General features: G+C 33.7%; 1 protein-coding gene across 1 annotated transcript; it reads left to right on the top strand.

Annotated features, from left to right (window-relative positions):
- The first annotated feature begins 1,009 nt into the window (after window positions 1-1,009).
- Window positions 1,010-13,126, top strand: LOC134244468 (golgin subfamily A member 3-like). Its single transcript, XM_062726738.1, has 13 exons — window positions 1,010-1,148; window positions 2,074-2,295; window positions 4,355-4,617; window positions 4,828-4,966; window positions 5,111-5,427; window positions 5,591-8,179; window positions 8,533-8,764; window positions 9,172-9,386; window positions 9,826-10,104; window positions 10,436-10,678; window positions 11,018-11,169; window positions 11,408-11,521; window positions 12,219-13,126. The coding sequence occupies exons 2-13, from the start codon at window positions 2,118-2,120 to the stop codon at window positions 12,331-12,333; spliced, it is 4,836 nt and encodes a 1,611-aa protein (XP_062582722.1). The 5' UTR covers window positions 1,010-1,148; window positions 2,074-2,117; the 3' UTR covers window positions 12,334-13,126.
- The last annotated feature ends 689 nt before the right edge of the window (window positions 13,127-13,815 follow it).

Below are 13,815 nucleotides of genomic sequence, written 5' to 3'. Positions count from 1 at the left end.
GTTTTATTTTGATAAAAATATATTAAAAAAATTCATATACATAGCTTATATCCTTTTTGTTTTAAAAAATTTCTGTTTTAAAATCTAAACTTTTGTGATGATTAAAAAGTATGGAACATGCGTCGGTAAATTTTTTATTCAAATAAAACGTAATTTTACATATTTCCATTCCCGTTTTTATCATATTTTGATTATTGATTTTATAACCCAGTAAAACCCATAACAAAGTTCATGTTTTGAAAAGTCTTTAGTTTGTATTATTGTTTATTTTTCATGTAGAATTACATCGTAAATATAAAAATAGAAATAGAGGTCCATGTCAGCCATAAGTTTCAATGTTTCCCCATACAAAATCATTAAAAATACTGTTTTAAAGATAGACAACAAATTAAATGATGCAAACTTTGTAAAAAAAAAAAAAAAATGACACTAAAAAGTTAGCTTATATATTGGTTAATGAATATTATTTGATGAAAGTTAAAGTTAAAATTTGGAATAACACTTAAAAAGCAAAAGGATTAAGTACCGCGATATAATGAGACGCAAGTCAACATATTGATCTTGAAATTTAGAACTGAATGTTAAGTGCTGAACTATCTTTTACAAAAACCAACGTTAAGTAATGAAAAAAATGAAATTGGACAAAAATTGATCATTTGTTAGTGATTTACAAAATATATGAAAATATAGATTTAAAAAAATGAAATTATTTTCACTTTTGGCACACATCTGAAGGTTGATAGAGTAGTGGAATTGATCCCTGTTTAATTCTTATGCCCCAAGACCATAAACTGAGAACAGACTTAAATTAAAATTTTCATTTTTAATTTAATTAATATTTACAGTTGTACATTCAATATTTAGCTTATTTAAAAATTTGCAATCGTGCAAAACACTTCAATTTAAACATATCATAAAAATTTTATTTTATCATAAATTTCAAAAGTTAAAGCGATTTGAAATTTTGATTTTAAGTCTGTTCTCAGATAATGGTCTTGGAGCCTGGCGAGAAAGGGTTCTTATCCGAATGAGTTTGGAACTTGTTTAGCAAATACCCGTCACACCGGAAATCTATATCATGTCAACAAATCTAACACGTCAGGATGAGGCTCGTCCATAGTATTCCTCATTAAAACTGGCACATAATGGTTTGTTTTTACCTTTAAAAATGAAAATTTTGCTTAAGAAAATGAAGTAAAATTTAGAAAATTTATAACGAAATCAGGAATTAACAAAATAAGAAGACACATCACATTAACAGATAAATGATTTTGTTTCTCGACTCATTCATAACCTGATAACCTCCTAAGTCATTGTAAATTTAGAATTTTATCTTCATTTAATGAGTTCAAGATACATTTTCGGTATCAATCAGCTGAATATATTTATGGACATAGTCATGGGAGCAGTAGGGATATATATGGAAGCTAGGGATCGAAGTTTATTCTCTTCACAGGGGCTTGTCACGAATCAGAATCAGAAAATTTTATTTCGAGTCGGATTTTTTAAAGAAAAACATAAGCTCTGTAGAGCTTTTGACCGACATTATATTAGTACTACACTATCTACACATATAAAACAGTTAGAATTACATTGTCATGCATCACAACAAGCAATATTTACACATATACACACAAAATGACACAGAAAGCACATATATATCATGCATATAAATATATACAACACAGAAAATGAATATAAATGATGTCCAAGTAGCACTTATGCTCTAAAATTAGTCTATGAATTATATATTTGATAAAAATATTTTATATTTTGATAAAAATAACATTTATTTACCTTCTCTTAATATACTTACCCCAACTAATTTTATAGCAGGGGTAACTATATTAAGAAAGGTATATATTCCGTGACAAGCCCTTGTGTTTACTTTAGAGAAGTGGACAGGCTTTTGCCCTTGTTGATGCTGGTGAAAGCCTGTCCCCTTCTCTGATGAGAATGATCAAATTCCCTGCCCTTTACTTCATAGCCACAAACAAAAGTGACAGATATGGTTTCTTTACATAATGTCAAGTATGATGTAATAAGTTTAGATAATCTTTTTTTCGCCTTTAGTTGTGGATGGGTTTGTTGGCAGGAGAGGACAGATCTTATCTTAGATGGAGCCTTTTGATCTTAAACTCCATCAAGTAACCTATGAAATAGGTTCTGATTCACCAGATGAAGTGGACTCATTTAGCACCGTTGTTGCCTATGATTCTCAATTTGGTCAAGTAGATACAGTACCAACAACCTGTTCCACACCTTTAACCTTCACTGCAGCTACAGAAAACCAAGGTAAATATTTAGTGCAAAAGGAGATTGAAAAAGAAAATATGTAGGTTTTTTTCTATTTGAATTATTTTCGCAACAAACTATTTTTAAAGATTTGATAATTGTATACATTAACTGGAGATAAATTGATGATACACTAACTAAAATAATCAATAGATATACTCATTTTAATATAAATTTGTAGCAAGATCCATGCTTTATCTGCTGTGACTTGATGAAAGCATAGGGTAAATTGTGTGTGTTATCTAATATATACATATATATATCTCTACAGTACTGCTTCTGTTATCTAGAATTAACTATAAATAGGAAAAGTAAAAAGATTTTTTACATTAGGTACACATAATATAATATATGATTAAGGACAAGTTTAATCTACGAGGATTGATCCAAAAGTAATGTCACAACTTCGATAAAATCACTATCCGTCGACGTAAAACAACAAAATTATAAATGATGAAAGCTACATTTATTTCAAATCAGACCGGAAAATTTCAATTCAACATGATTTATACTTTTCAAAATATCGGATTATATACAACATGCGATTATGATAGTCACCACAGCTAAATAACGTCATATGACGAATACGCTCCGTCATACATTTAAACGCTTCCCTTCGTTTCATTAAAAAATATTTGAGATTTGATATCCACGAACACGTTCACAAATTTTACTTTCTTACCCTTAGTACCCATTGTACACTCACTCTTTTCACTATTAATTCTGTCAAAATTCATTGAACAGTAGTAAAAGACCAACTTAGAATTACACAAATCGCTCTATCCGTCTGTCTTTTTGACAACGTCACACACCATTGAACATTTCCGTCCGCCCTCCCATCTTTCGGTTTTCTTGTCATCTGCTGGGCATTTAATGACCCATCACCCACCGAAAATTTTAAAGATCTAAACAAGTCTCTTATTTACATTCTTTCCTCCGAACTGGTGAATCAATTGTCTCTATGATACACATTTTGAAACAAAAATGCGTTACAGTTTGTTTCGGCTTTTTTGTCCATTTTGACATCTCCTTTTTTCAATGCACCGGAATAAATCAACGATGTTTTTCATAAAAAATAGCAGTGATGTCATATAATTTTTAATTTAAGACTTGATGTAAATTTTTGTCTTTTAAAGTATTTTGCGTTTAATGCTTTTAAAAGTGTGTGTTTGTCTTTTATATACTAAAAAAAGTATATATTTGTGACGTTCGGTTTTGACAGTACACTCCTTTTAATAAGTTTTAAACATCTATAAAATAAATTCAGTTAAACATTACTGGAAAAAATTAAAAATTAAATTTATATTTGTGCATCTTTTGGTATATGATATTTGATAATATGATGCCAAATATAAAAGATATGCACACTGTGACATTACTTTTGGATCAACCCTCGTAGATGCTATTTTGAGTTTAAATACTGTTTACAGGGTTATTTTTGCCCTTGCGGTGTTATTTTCCTCCTTTCACACTTGCAAACAATTTTGCCCTGTTTTTAATTTTGCCCAACCATAGTTTTGTTTAAGAAATTATACTTTTTATTTTGAATTAGCCCCGTCTTAAATTCACCCACTTGTTTCTAGGGCGAAAGGGTGAAAATAAAATGTGGATGAAAATTTCCCTGTATACAGTATTTTAGAATAAACTAAAAATATGATAGTCATTTTTCTATAACCTTAATACATGTATTTTTAATTTAATTCATTTAATTTTTAGATTATTTTCATGTACATGTACTAACATAAACACACGGGGGAGGTGTGTGAGTACAACTGTACTATCTCCTATTTATGTCAAAGACAATCATATACAAGCAACCACAGTGCGAACTAATAGTGCTGCTTTTTGTTATTGCTTCTTTGTTAATCATAAACCAGATTTTTTTTTAAAGAACATAACAGGAATTACTGTTTTAAGTATAATTGATAGATTTGTAAATGAACTAATTTATTTTGTGCATACTTTTCCTGTTTAAATTTGATACACACATATACATAGTGATTTAGTTTCTAAAATTCAGATTGAAGACTGAAAAAAAATGCTTTGTTTCTTTACTCAGCAAAACCAAGGAAACAAAGAAAACTTCCCCAAGGAATCCCCCAACCAAGTCGTCTGAAGTCCACACAGATCTACTCCAAAGCTGTTTCCTCCATTCCCTCTCCTAAGGGTCATCTGGATTCCTCTGGATCTGGATCTTTTCCTTACTGTCCTCCTCAGGAAGCACTGATCAATCCGAATCACAATTTCATTGAATCACAAAGCTTCTTCACACGCCGTGAATCTGTTCACATATCACAGACAGATATACGTACACTCTTTCAGGTGATGATGGGTTAATTTTGCTGATTCCTAAGGCTATTATAAACTTTGGTTGCTATTCAGCACAAGAATTTGAAGCTTTCACTTAACTCTCTACAGCTACTTATATATGTATAAAGGAATAAGAACAATTAATGATTTTATATAATTTTATTAATTTTCAAATATTTGTTGGAACAAAAACAATTGAACTATGATCATTTGATATGACAGGTTACATCCAACAGTACTTCTGTCAAAAAGTTTCCACGACGACCAGTCATGTCCGAAAAACCAATACCAGACAAAGTTGATGGAACGTTAGCATTTCAAACAATGGCCGATGCTCTTCATCTACAGAAATCAGTCATTGGTAAGAAAACAACTGTTAGCATACATTTATTTGATTGTTATATGAGACATGAAGACTGGTATAGTCATGGATAAAATTTGTAAAGTTAATAATTATATGGTTATTAAGATTATAACTATCCATCTCTTTAATTTATGTTTATAGGTGAGAAGAGAATTACACCAGCATCACCTGATGAAGTTGCTCGTATCATAGCTGAGACTCAAAAGAAACTGAGCCAACCAGTCACTGAAACCAGAGGAGCTTCACCACCACCAATGGTTCCTATGGCATCACCAGAAGAAATAGCAAAAGCCATTGCTGAAACCCAGAGAAGGATCCAAAGCCAGGCAACAACTTCTAGCAATTCTCTCCCAAATGAAGTTACAGTTCCTATTGCAACTCCTGAAGAGATTAGTAGAGTGATCGCGGAAACCCAGAGAAAAATGCAAAAGCAATCATCTAATGAATCTTCTGTTAAGGTTATTTAACTACATGTATATATGAATTACGGAAGCTCTCAAATCAAAGAAATGTTGATCACATTAAGGTATTCATTATGAAAACCTGTAAAACAAAATTTGGATAAAGATTCTGTGCAAAAAAGTTAACATGTTATTCAGGATTTGGTTTTTTTCATTGTAGAATACAGATTTTTCTTCAGAAAGTTCAGTGGAGACCGCTGACCACAAGAGTGTTCGTTCACCACCTCACATGCAGGATATACCAGGGAGGGACCTTGTCAGAATCCCTGCATCTAGTCTTCAAACCTCCACACAGAAATCCATGTCATGGTTAAAGGGAGATCACCCAGGTACTGAGTCAGAGTTATCTGCCCATGACTTAAACAAATCTGAAAGTGTGGTTAGCGAAGCCACTGCCAGTGACACAGCTTCTTTAGCTTCTACAGACTCATTTTCACATTCTGACATGGATAAATTTCTAAGTACATTACCTCCGTCTAAAACTATCGATATCAGTGATGTTATTCCGAAAACCTCAAGTAGTTACTCTGCTTTTATACCAGCAAAAAAAGACTCCTCATTTAAGCCAATGCTTGATCAGTTCATATCAATAAAAGATTTGGAAAATAAGAAGCAAAGAGTAGACAGTCAACCAAATTCAGTTCCACATATGGCTGACTCAGGAATAAGTGTTGATTTTGAGAGTTCTAAGCCACAAATGATGTCTCCAGAGCGATCGAGTACACCCAAATCATTTTTACCTAAACACACAGAAGCATCACAGAGCCATTCAGCAACACTGACAAGTACCCCTTCAAGAAGCATTTCTTCTGAAATTCAGTTTGATTCGGCACAAAAGTTAAACGAAGCACTGAGGGAGAAGGCTAAATTGGAAGGTCAGTTAGAAATGTTAACATATGAAGCAAACACTTCACTGAAAGAAAGAACAGAACTACAGTCCCAGATTGCAACATTAAAGCAAAAGTTGAAATCCCAGAGAGACCAAGCAAATGATGCTGAAAAAGTGGCCTTGAAGTCAGAGGTGGAAAAAATGCAAAGAAACCGCCTGGTGCTGGAGAAATCACTGGTGTCTGCTCAGAAAATTCTGGAAGAAAAACTGGCAGAGGTAAAAGTCATAGAAGCAGATCTTCAGCTTATCCAGGAGGAAAATGGTAAGCTACAAATCCGTCTGAAAGAGATTAGGGATGACACAAGAACAAAAGATATGACAATCCAAGCTCTGAAGAACAAGATAGCAGAACTGTATGTTGAGGTTCAGACTCATATGCAAGCTAAGATAGATGCTGATAATGAGCACAGAACAGCTAAAACAGATGTGTCTTCATTAATCAGTGCTAAACAGTGGTACCAGCAACAGCTTAGACTCGCAAATGACAGCAAGCTACAGTTACAGCAAGAGCTGACTACACTACAGGCCCAAGCTCTATCTCAAGGCAGCATCATTGAGAGAATGAAGACAGAGAGTGCTAGACTCAGGCACCAGGTGAAGGAAATCCAGCAGAAGGCTTTGAAGGACAAAGAGCAGCTAGCCAGGCATCTAGAGAGAATTCAGAAGGACATGATGGATAGAGAGGTAGCTTTTCAGGAAGTTCAAAGGGAGAGGACTCTCCTGGAGGGAACTTTTGATTCCAAGCTACAGTCGGTGGAAGATGAGAGGGAGCGGTACCAGTCTCTGGTGATAATCACTAACGATCTGGAATCTCGCCTAGATAGAGCACACAGTGATCTGCAGAAAAAGCAATCTCAGATTCATCTATTGGAGAGTGAACAGATTGAGCTCAATAAACAACTTGTTCTTTCCCAGGAGATGGTGATAGAGAAAGATCGAGTGGTGGAGGAACTGCAGCAGAAGTTACTGAGTGTGGAAGCAGAACTGAAAGAATTTCAAAAGAGGGTTTCACAGTTAGACTCTGAGATCTGGAAATTGAGGGAAGAAAAGGCAGCTACTGAAATATCCTTGAAATCTGCGATGGAAGAGAAGAAATCTGTTGATTCTGCATTGGATGATCTCAAGAGAAACATGGGAAAGGTGGAAAAGACATTCAAGCAAATGAAGCAAGATCTGAACTCAAAATCTTCAGAGTGCCAACATGTACTACAGGAAAAGACTGAATTACAGGACAGACTAGATCATTGTTTGGCAGATTTTGAGAAAGAGAAGCGTGAAATATTAACAGCTAGTGATCAATCTGACGAGAAACAAAAGATTATTGATGATCTTCAGCAAGAAAAGGTCAAACTGGAATCAGAAGTCAAATGCTTACAGAATGAGGTATCTGTTTTGGATTCAACAAATAATTCAACAGTGAAAGAAAACCAGATATTACAGGAGCAGTTACAGGAAGTAAAGTCTCAGTTGACTGAGGTTGAAACAAAACTTCAGGAAGCAAAAGTTGAAGTTGAAGAGAAGCAGCAAGCTGCCAAGGTTCCACAGCAAAGTGATAATCAAGAACTGGTAGAGAATAATGAGAAATTGAAAGCAAAAATAACCTCCTTGGAGAAACAACATCAGAAGGACTTGATGAAACAGAGAGCCAGAGCTACAAAGCTGAGTTCTGATTTAAAAATTCTGCAGAATGAATTAACGGAGAGACAGAGCACATTTGATTCTAACGTCGAGTTACTCACCAGTAAAATTCGGGAGATCTCAGACGAGAAAACTCGACTGGAGACAGAGCTTGATTCAGCTCAGAGAAAGTACGATGTTGGAATGGTTGAGCAGCAGGATCAAATGAAAACAATGCTGCAGGTAAGGTTTGATTCTGATGTATCGAATCACTTTATTTTAAATGAGTTTTAGTAAATATTTATCTAATACATGTATGAAAAGTAAGGAATCTGACTTTTCTAAATTTGAATGGAGTAAAATAAGTCAAGGAGATGCTATAAACCAACTATTATGCCTAACAATTTGATGATGATTCAATTCATGAAACTCTTATGCAAACATCTGAAAATATGGTTCCTGGAGAAAAATTATTACCAGAGAAAAGAAATGTCAATGAAATTTGAAAACATTTCTCACACTAAAAGTTAGTTTACAATAAACAATATTATAGTGAGATGAGGTTGATAAAGGATTTTAAATAATTACTTTGACAGCAAATGATCGAAGAAGTTGAGTCACTGAAGATGGAGAAGCAGGCTTTGGAGAGCCAGCTCCTTCACCTACAGCAGGGGAGAGAACACCAGGTACAGGAATACCAGCAGAGGTTGTCTGCCCTTGATTTACAGATCAGCCAGCTCCAAGAGGTGGTCGCTACAGCAGAACAAAGGGAAGAAATCAATCAACAGCTGGCTCTGGAGTTAGAAAAAGAGAAAGGGAAAGTGGAGGGTAGGTACAAGAGGTTTAATATTGGGTTACAGAAATTTCAATATATTGAAGTTCTTGTATATGTTACGTATCCGTCCTGTTGATATACTTTGACAAAAAAGGACAAAGTTTAAAGAAATGTCCTTTTTAGAAGTTTTAAATTGTAAAATCTCTCAGATACAATGGGACTGATAAAAATCTGAGAGATATCAGAAGGTTTGAAATACCGGGGTATTGATGTTAAAATCTAAAAACAGATGTCAAAGGAAAAGTGGTTTGGGCTCATTTTGACATATCCAATACATGTGTTTTCAGAATATTGAAGTTGGGAGATACTTCAGTACAAATGTAATTTGTTCAGTAAGTAAAAGATGAAAAATTCTCCATGCCAAGGTGATTTTATTATCAATACATAACATTTACTTTAGGACTGATTCAGACAAACAGTTCCCTGAAGAGCCATGTTCAGCAGTTAGAGAGTACATTAGCAGAGAAGGAGACCAGCATTGAAGAAATGGATTCACAGATGGAGTCAAACAAAAAAGATTCCGAGGAAAAAGAGAGGGAGTATGTTACCAAGATAGAACAGCTGGAGGAGGAACAAACAGCAGAGAAAGAGGCCCAGAGGGAGCTCAGGAAACAGGTCAGTTTTTAATTTCAGATACAAATTCCATCATAACAGTAAGCAAGTATTGTTATACTCAGACATGAGCTCCCCCTCGCAGACTTTTCAGAATTTGGTCAGCAAGGAGAAATGCTTCTTAAAGGAACTTGAATTGAGATTTAGTGTATTTTATGTTATTGTGCAGTAGATTGTATTAACACCTTCAGAAGTCAAACATTTGAAACTTCTTTGGCAGCTGTTTAAGATAAAATTGTTTTAAAGTTATGTACTGTTATTCAAATGAAAATGTTGTAAATGTATGCATGTAAGTGGATGTGCATATTTATACTACATGTAGTTTGTAAGAAGTGGCAATATAATTTTCAAAGTTTAAATTTCTATAATGGTTAATATGATTTGTTTCTTGATGTGCATTCTTTTCTGTGAAAATAAAACAAACATGCCATTTTCTTTTCAGATTGGTGTTAAAATTACAGAAAACAAAAAAATAAGGAGAAATTTAGATTCCCTGAAGAATGAAAAAGAGATCTTACAGCAGGATTTAGATCTCAAAACACAAGAATCTGAGGACCTGAGATCTAAGTTAGAGAGCAGCAACAGCCAGCAACAAGGAAAGACGAGTCAAATAAACCAACTGGAAACTGAGAACAGACACCTACGACATGATTTAGAAAAAGCCAAAGTAGAACTTGCCGACAACCTTGCCAAGGAACCAATACTTCAAGAGCAAATTCAGGTTAATGAGTAATGAATAAAGCGAGTGTGAAAGGCACTTTTCTATGAATACACTATGAATTTTAACTAAGAGAGACATGAAGATACAATACTATCTACAGTGAAATTTGTTTAGTCCAGATGTTATGTACTCCAACATCTTGTCTAATATGAAGAGAATTTTTAGTTCCTTTGAGTAAATTCAAATGTTAAAAATGTTGCCTAATCTGGAATTCTGTCTAATGTAGCCAATTTTCAATGAAACCATTTGTGTCCAAATTAGACAACTTTAAAAAGTTTTAATGATACATGTATATCAAAAACATTAATAATTTATCATATAAATTCAACAGAGCTTACAGTGGCAGATCAGCCAGAAAAACAAAGAGGTGGCAGCCATTCAGCAGACGATGGAAATGACGGAACAGCGACAGCAGGTGGAGATTGACAGTCTGAGGAAGACGATCGAGGACAACCAATCAGAATTAGAAAGTCTGAGGGAGGAACTGGGAACAGCCCAGAGAGAGAAGGCAGAACAGCAGGCCCAGGTGACAGAACTCCGGACCACCCTCAAGGCCTCGGTCCAACACCACAAGGTACTGTAGTCAAAAATGAAGTCAGATAATCTTGGAATCTGATATACTGTAAATTACTTATGATTCCATGGAATCACAATTTCTGGTCAATTGGAAAGTACATGTAGATTACTTGGTTTTTTTAGATTGCCACTATATGCCTTAATGTACATTTAGTAATGGAGTCAAATTAGGGTAAAATTAATACCACTCAGAAAAAAGAACTTTTACAGTACAAATTTAAAGGGCTTCAAAGATCCAACTTTTTTTTAAGAGGAGTTTTTATTTTTAAATGAACTTTTCTGTCATAAAAATATTTAAAATGATAAATATTTAGACAGCTCTTTTAATTTCTTGCAGCTCACAAAAAGAATAAACGACAATTCTGATTCAACAAAGGATGCTGGGACACAGGTAGAAAACCGTGACATCATTATTCCACCTTTGCCCTTTGACCTGGATGCCGTTGAGAGGTTACTTCAGGAAACATCTGCCAAGGCTTTGGCAAGCAAGTAAGTTTCCAAGAAAAATGATGTCCATTTATATGTCATGTTTACACATCTTGTACATGTAGTTACAGTATATAAACTATATATAAGCATTATGTTAGTAACAGAAAACTTTTTCTTTGCTTTAGAATACAGCAAGTGATATTTTTCATACATGTAAATGTAGACATTTTAGTGAACTGTTTTGTCCTGCCCAGAATGAGTTCAGACAACAAACTTACTCTTGTCTTTGTTTTTTAAGACCTTTGGACAATCTACAGAGCTGTTTGAGTTCGCTCCGATCCGAGATCAGTGGTTTACAGAAACAGATAGAAATTCACACTACAACAGTGGCCGAGTCCACTCAGAACTGGGGGTAAGCTTTCACAAACTCTGGAAATTTCATTAAATAAAAAAAAGCCAAAAGCATAAACTTAGTGGAGATCACAAGAACATCTTGCTTTACATTATCTGTGAAATATTGAATGCCAGTTTTAAAATTTCTGTAATAAAGGAGCTAACTTTATGTCACAAATTTTTTTTTGATAAGCGAAGAAAAAAAATTTATAAATTCATTCTTGACAACAAAATATTTTGATATACATGTACAACAAAGAATCTGACTGTATACAGAGAAATTTTTGCCCCAGATTTATTTTCGCCCTACCCTTGATTGGGCGAAATTTAAGATGTGGCAAAGTCAAAGAATACAGTATAATTTCTTGAACAGAGTTGTGACTGGGCAAACTTAAGATGAGACAATATTGTTTGCAAGTACAAAAATAAAGCGAGGTGAAAATTAACCTGTATACAAGAATATACAGAAATAAATTCAGTACTGCAGAAATGTTCATTTCAAGAATAACTGGTTAAAGTTATTAAAGATAGTTTTTACTTTTATGTCAAATGATCCATATAAATCAACCATGATTCAAAATATTGATCAGTAGCTTTTAATTAAAAGTACTCTTTCAGTCAACGCTTACAAATTGTGTACACTTTGAACTTCTGAATTGTAAATGTTATGCCTATTACGAAATGTATACAAGTAGTATAACTCATTATAATTCCAGGTCTGTAGAAGTGACAGTAAACGAGGTCCTGAATGCAGTCAAAACAATGAGTTCAACTCACAATGGATCTTTAGGCATCAATTCTATTTCTGCAGCAGGGGTCATGGACATCTAAAGCAGGGGTCAAGGACATGTATTTCAACATTGAAGCAAGAGGAAATTGACCCAAGTTTCAAGTGTGTCTTACACCTTAAAGAAAACATTCAGGACATTTTCAGTATAGTTTATTTATGTCCTTCAGAAGGAGTTCTTTTTTTTTTTTTTTTTTGAGTGTTTTCTGCCAAACATAACTCATGCTAGTCTTTCATCAGTGTGGTATGGGAATACACCTTGTTCTTTAGTTGATGACATATTACATGTAGTTCATAAATTTTATTTTCTTGTTCCTTTTTTTAAGGGTCATGTAGTATTTCTTTCGTACTTGCTTGAGCAGCAATCTTAATTAAGCTAACTTTCTTTCATTAATTTATGAAAATTTGCTACTACTTTTTGTACACTATCTCAAATGTTATTAGTTAATACAGGTATTAAGGTACAATATTTCCATTTCTAATTTTTTTTCTCTGTGATAACTCTTTGAAAGTTCTCGGAGTTTATTTCTTGATAATTTTGCCGGAATGTAAATTAGGGAGGTCGATAGGTCAGGAGCTAAGGAGGCCTAATATGCATGCAAATCTCGTGCGCATCTGTCTCTGTGTCTGATGCTAAGGAGGCCAAATATGCATGTAAATCTCGTGTGGCTGCCTATGTGTTTGACGTCAGTGGGCGAGGACTATTGAAATTGGCATGGAAGTCCTCGTGTAATTAAGTCTTTGTCTACATTTTTAAAGTCTAAATCTACAATTTTATTTCAAAATGAAATGAAAATATAAGGAATCACTGTCTAGTTAGTATAGTATGCCAGGGACATCAACATTATCGTTGATGCCCTGGCATACTATACTATCTAGACAGTGATTCCTTAAATAACTCCACTGTGTTCATATGGAAAACTTCATAGGGCAAAAATTACCATTTTCATATCTACATGTACATTTGTGGTATATGTACAGTACTTAATTCTTTTTTCAGTTTCAAAAATTCGTACTGATACGTGTAGAAACATACTATTGTATTGTGTCTCTGCTTAAAACCTATTCAACTTACATTTTTTAAGATGTCTGTATTGGAAGAGGAATTTGCCTCTCCATCAATTTTTCTTTGAATAAAAAAAATATATAATACAAAAAAGCAAAAACTTATTTTATTAAAGGTATAACTCACTTTATATCAGAAAATTTTTGATAAAACTTATATGTAAGCCAAGTCTATTTAGCAAACTTATTAAATCAAATAAGAAGTCAATTTATGTCCAACTGTTTACACGTAAACAATTTTGAATTATAAAATTGGTCTATTAAAAGTATTAATACCAGGTATTCTGAATATCTACAGCCATATTTTATACATTGTTTGTAACTATTATATGCACATTATATATGAACAGGAAACCACCATGGACTAACCTATGACGAAAGAATTAACTTATTGTTATATGTTACTTATGATTGGTCATATTTAAACTTGATAAATGGACAGGCACATGTACATGTACACT

Source organism: Saccostrea cucullata, unplaced genomic scaffold (genome assembly GCF_032062105.1).
Source record: "Saccostrea cucullata isolate Sc308-1 unplaced genomic scaffold, CSIRO_AGI_Scuc_v1 ctg359, whole genome shotgun sequence".
NCBI classification, from domain to species: Eukaryota; Metazoa; Mollusca; class Bivalvia; order Ostreida; family Ostreidae; genus Saccostrea; species Saccostrea cuccullata.
Note: the sequence above shows the minus strand (reverse complement) of the source record. Positions and strands in the feature narration are given on the sequence as shown.

Bases quoted from the DNA above. Each gene is read 5' to 3' on its own strand.
- LOC134244468 (XM_062726738.1), top strand. From the start codon at position 2,118: ATGGAGCCTTTTGATCTTAAACTCCATCAAGTAACCTATGAAATAGGT. The intron at 10,105-10,435 runs GTTAATGAGTAA...TAAATTCAACAG, and splicing joins TACTTCAAGAGCAAATTCAG to AGCTTACAGTGGCAGATCAG. The intron at 11,522-12,218 runs GTAAGCTTTCAC...TTATAATTCCAG, and splicing joins GAGTCCACTCAGAACTGGGG to GTCTGTAGAAGTGACAGTAA.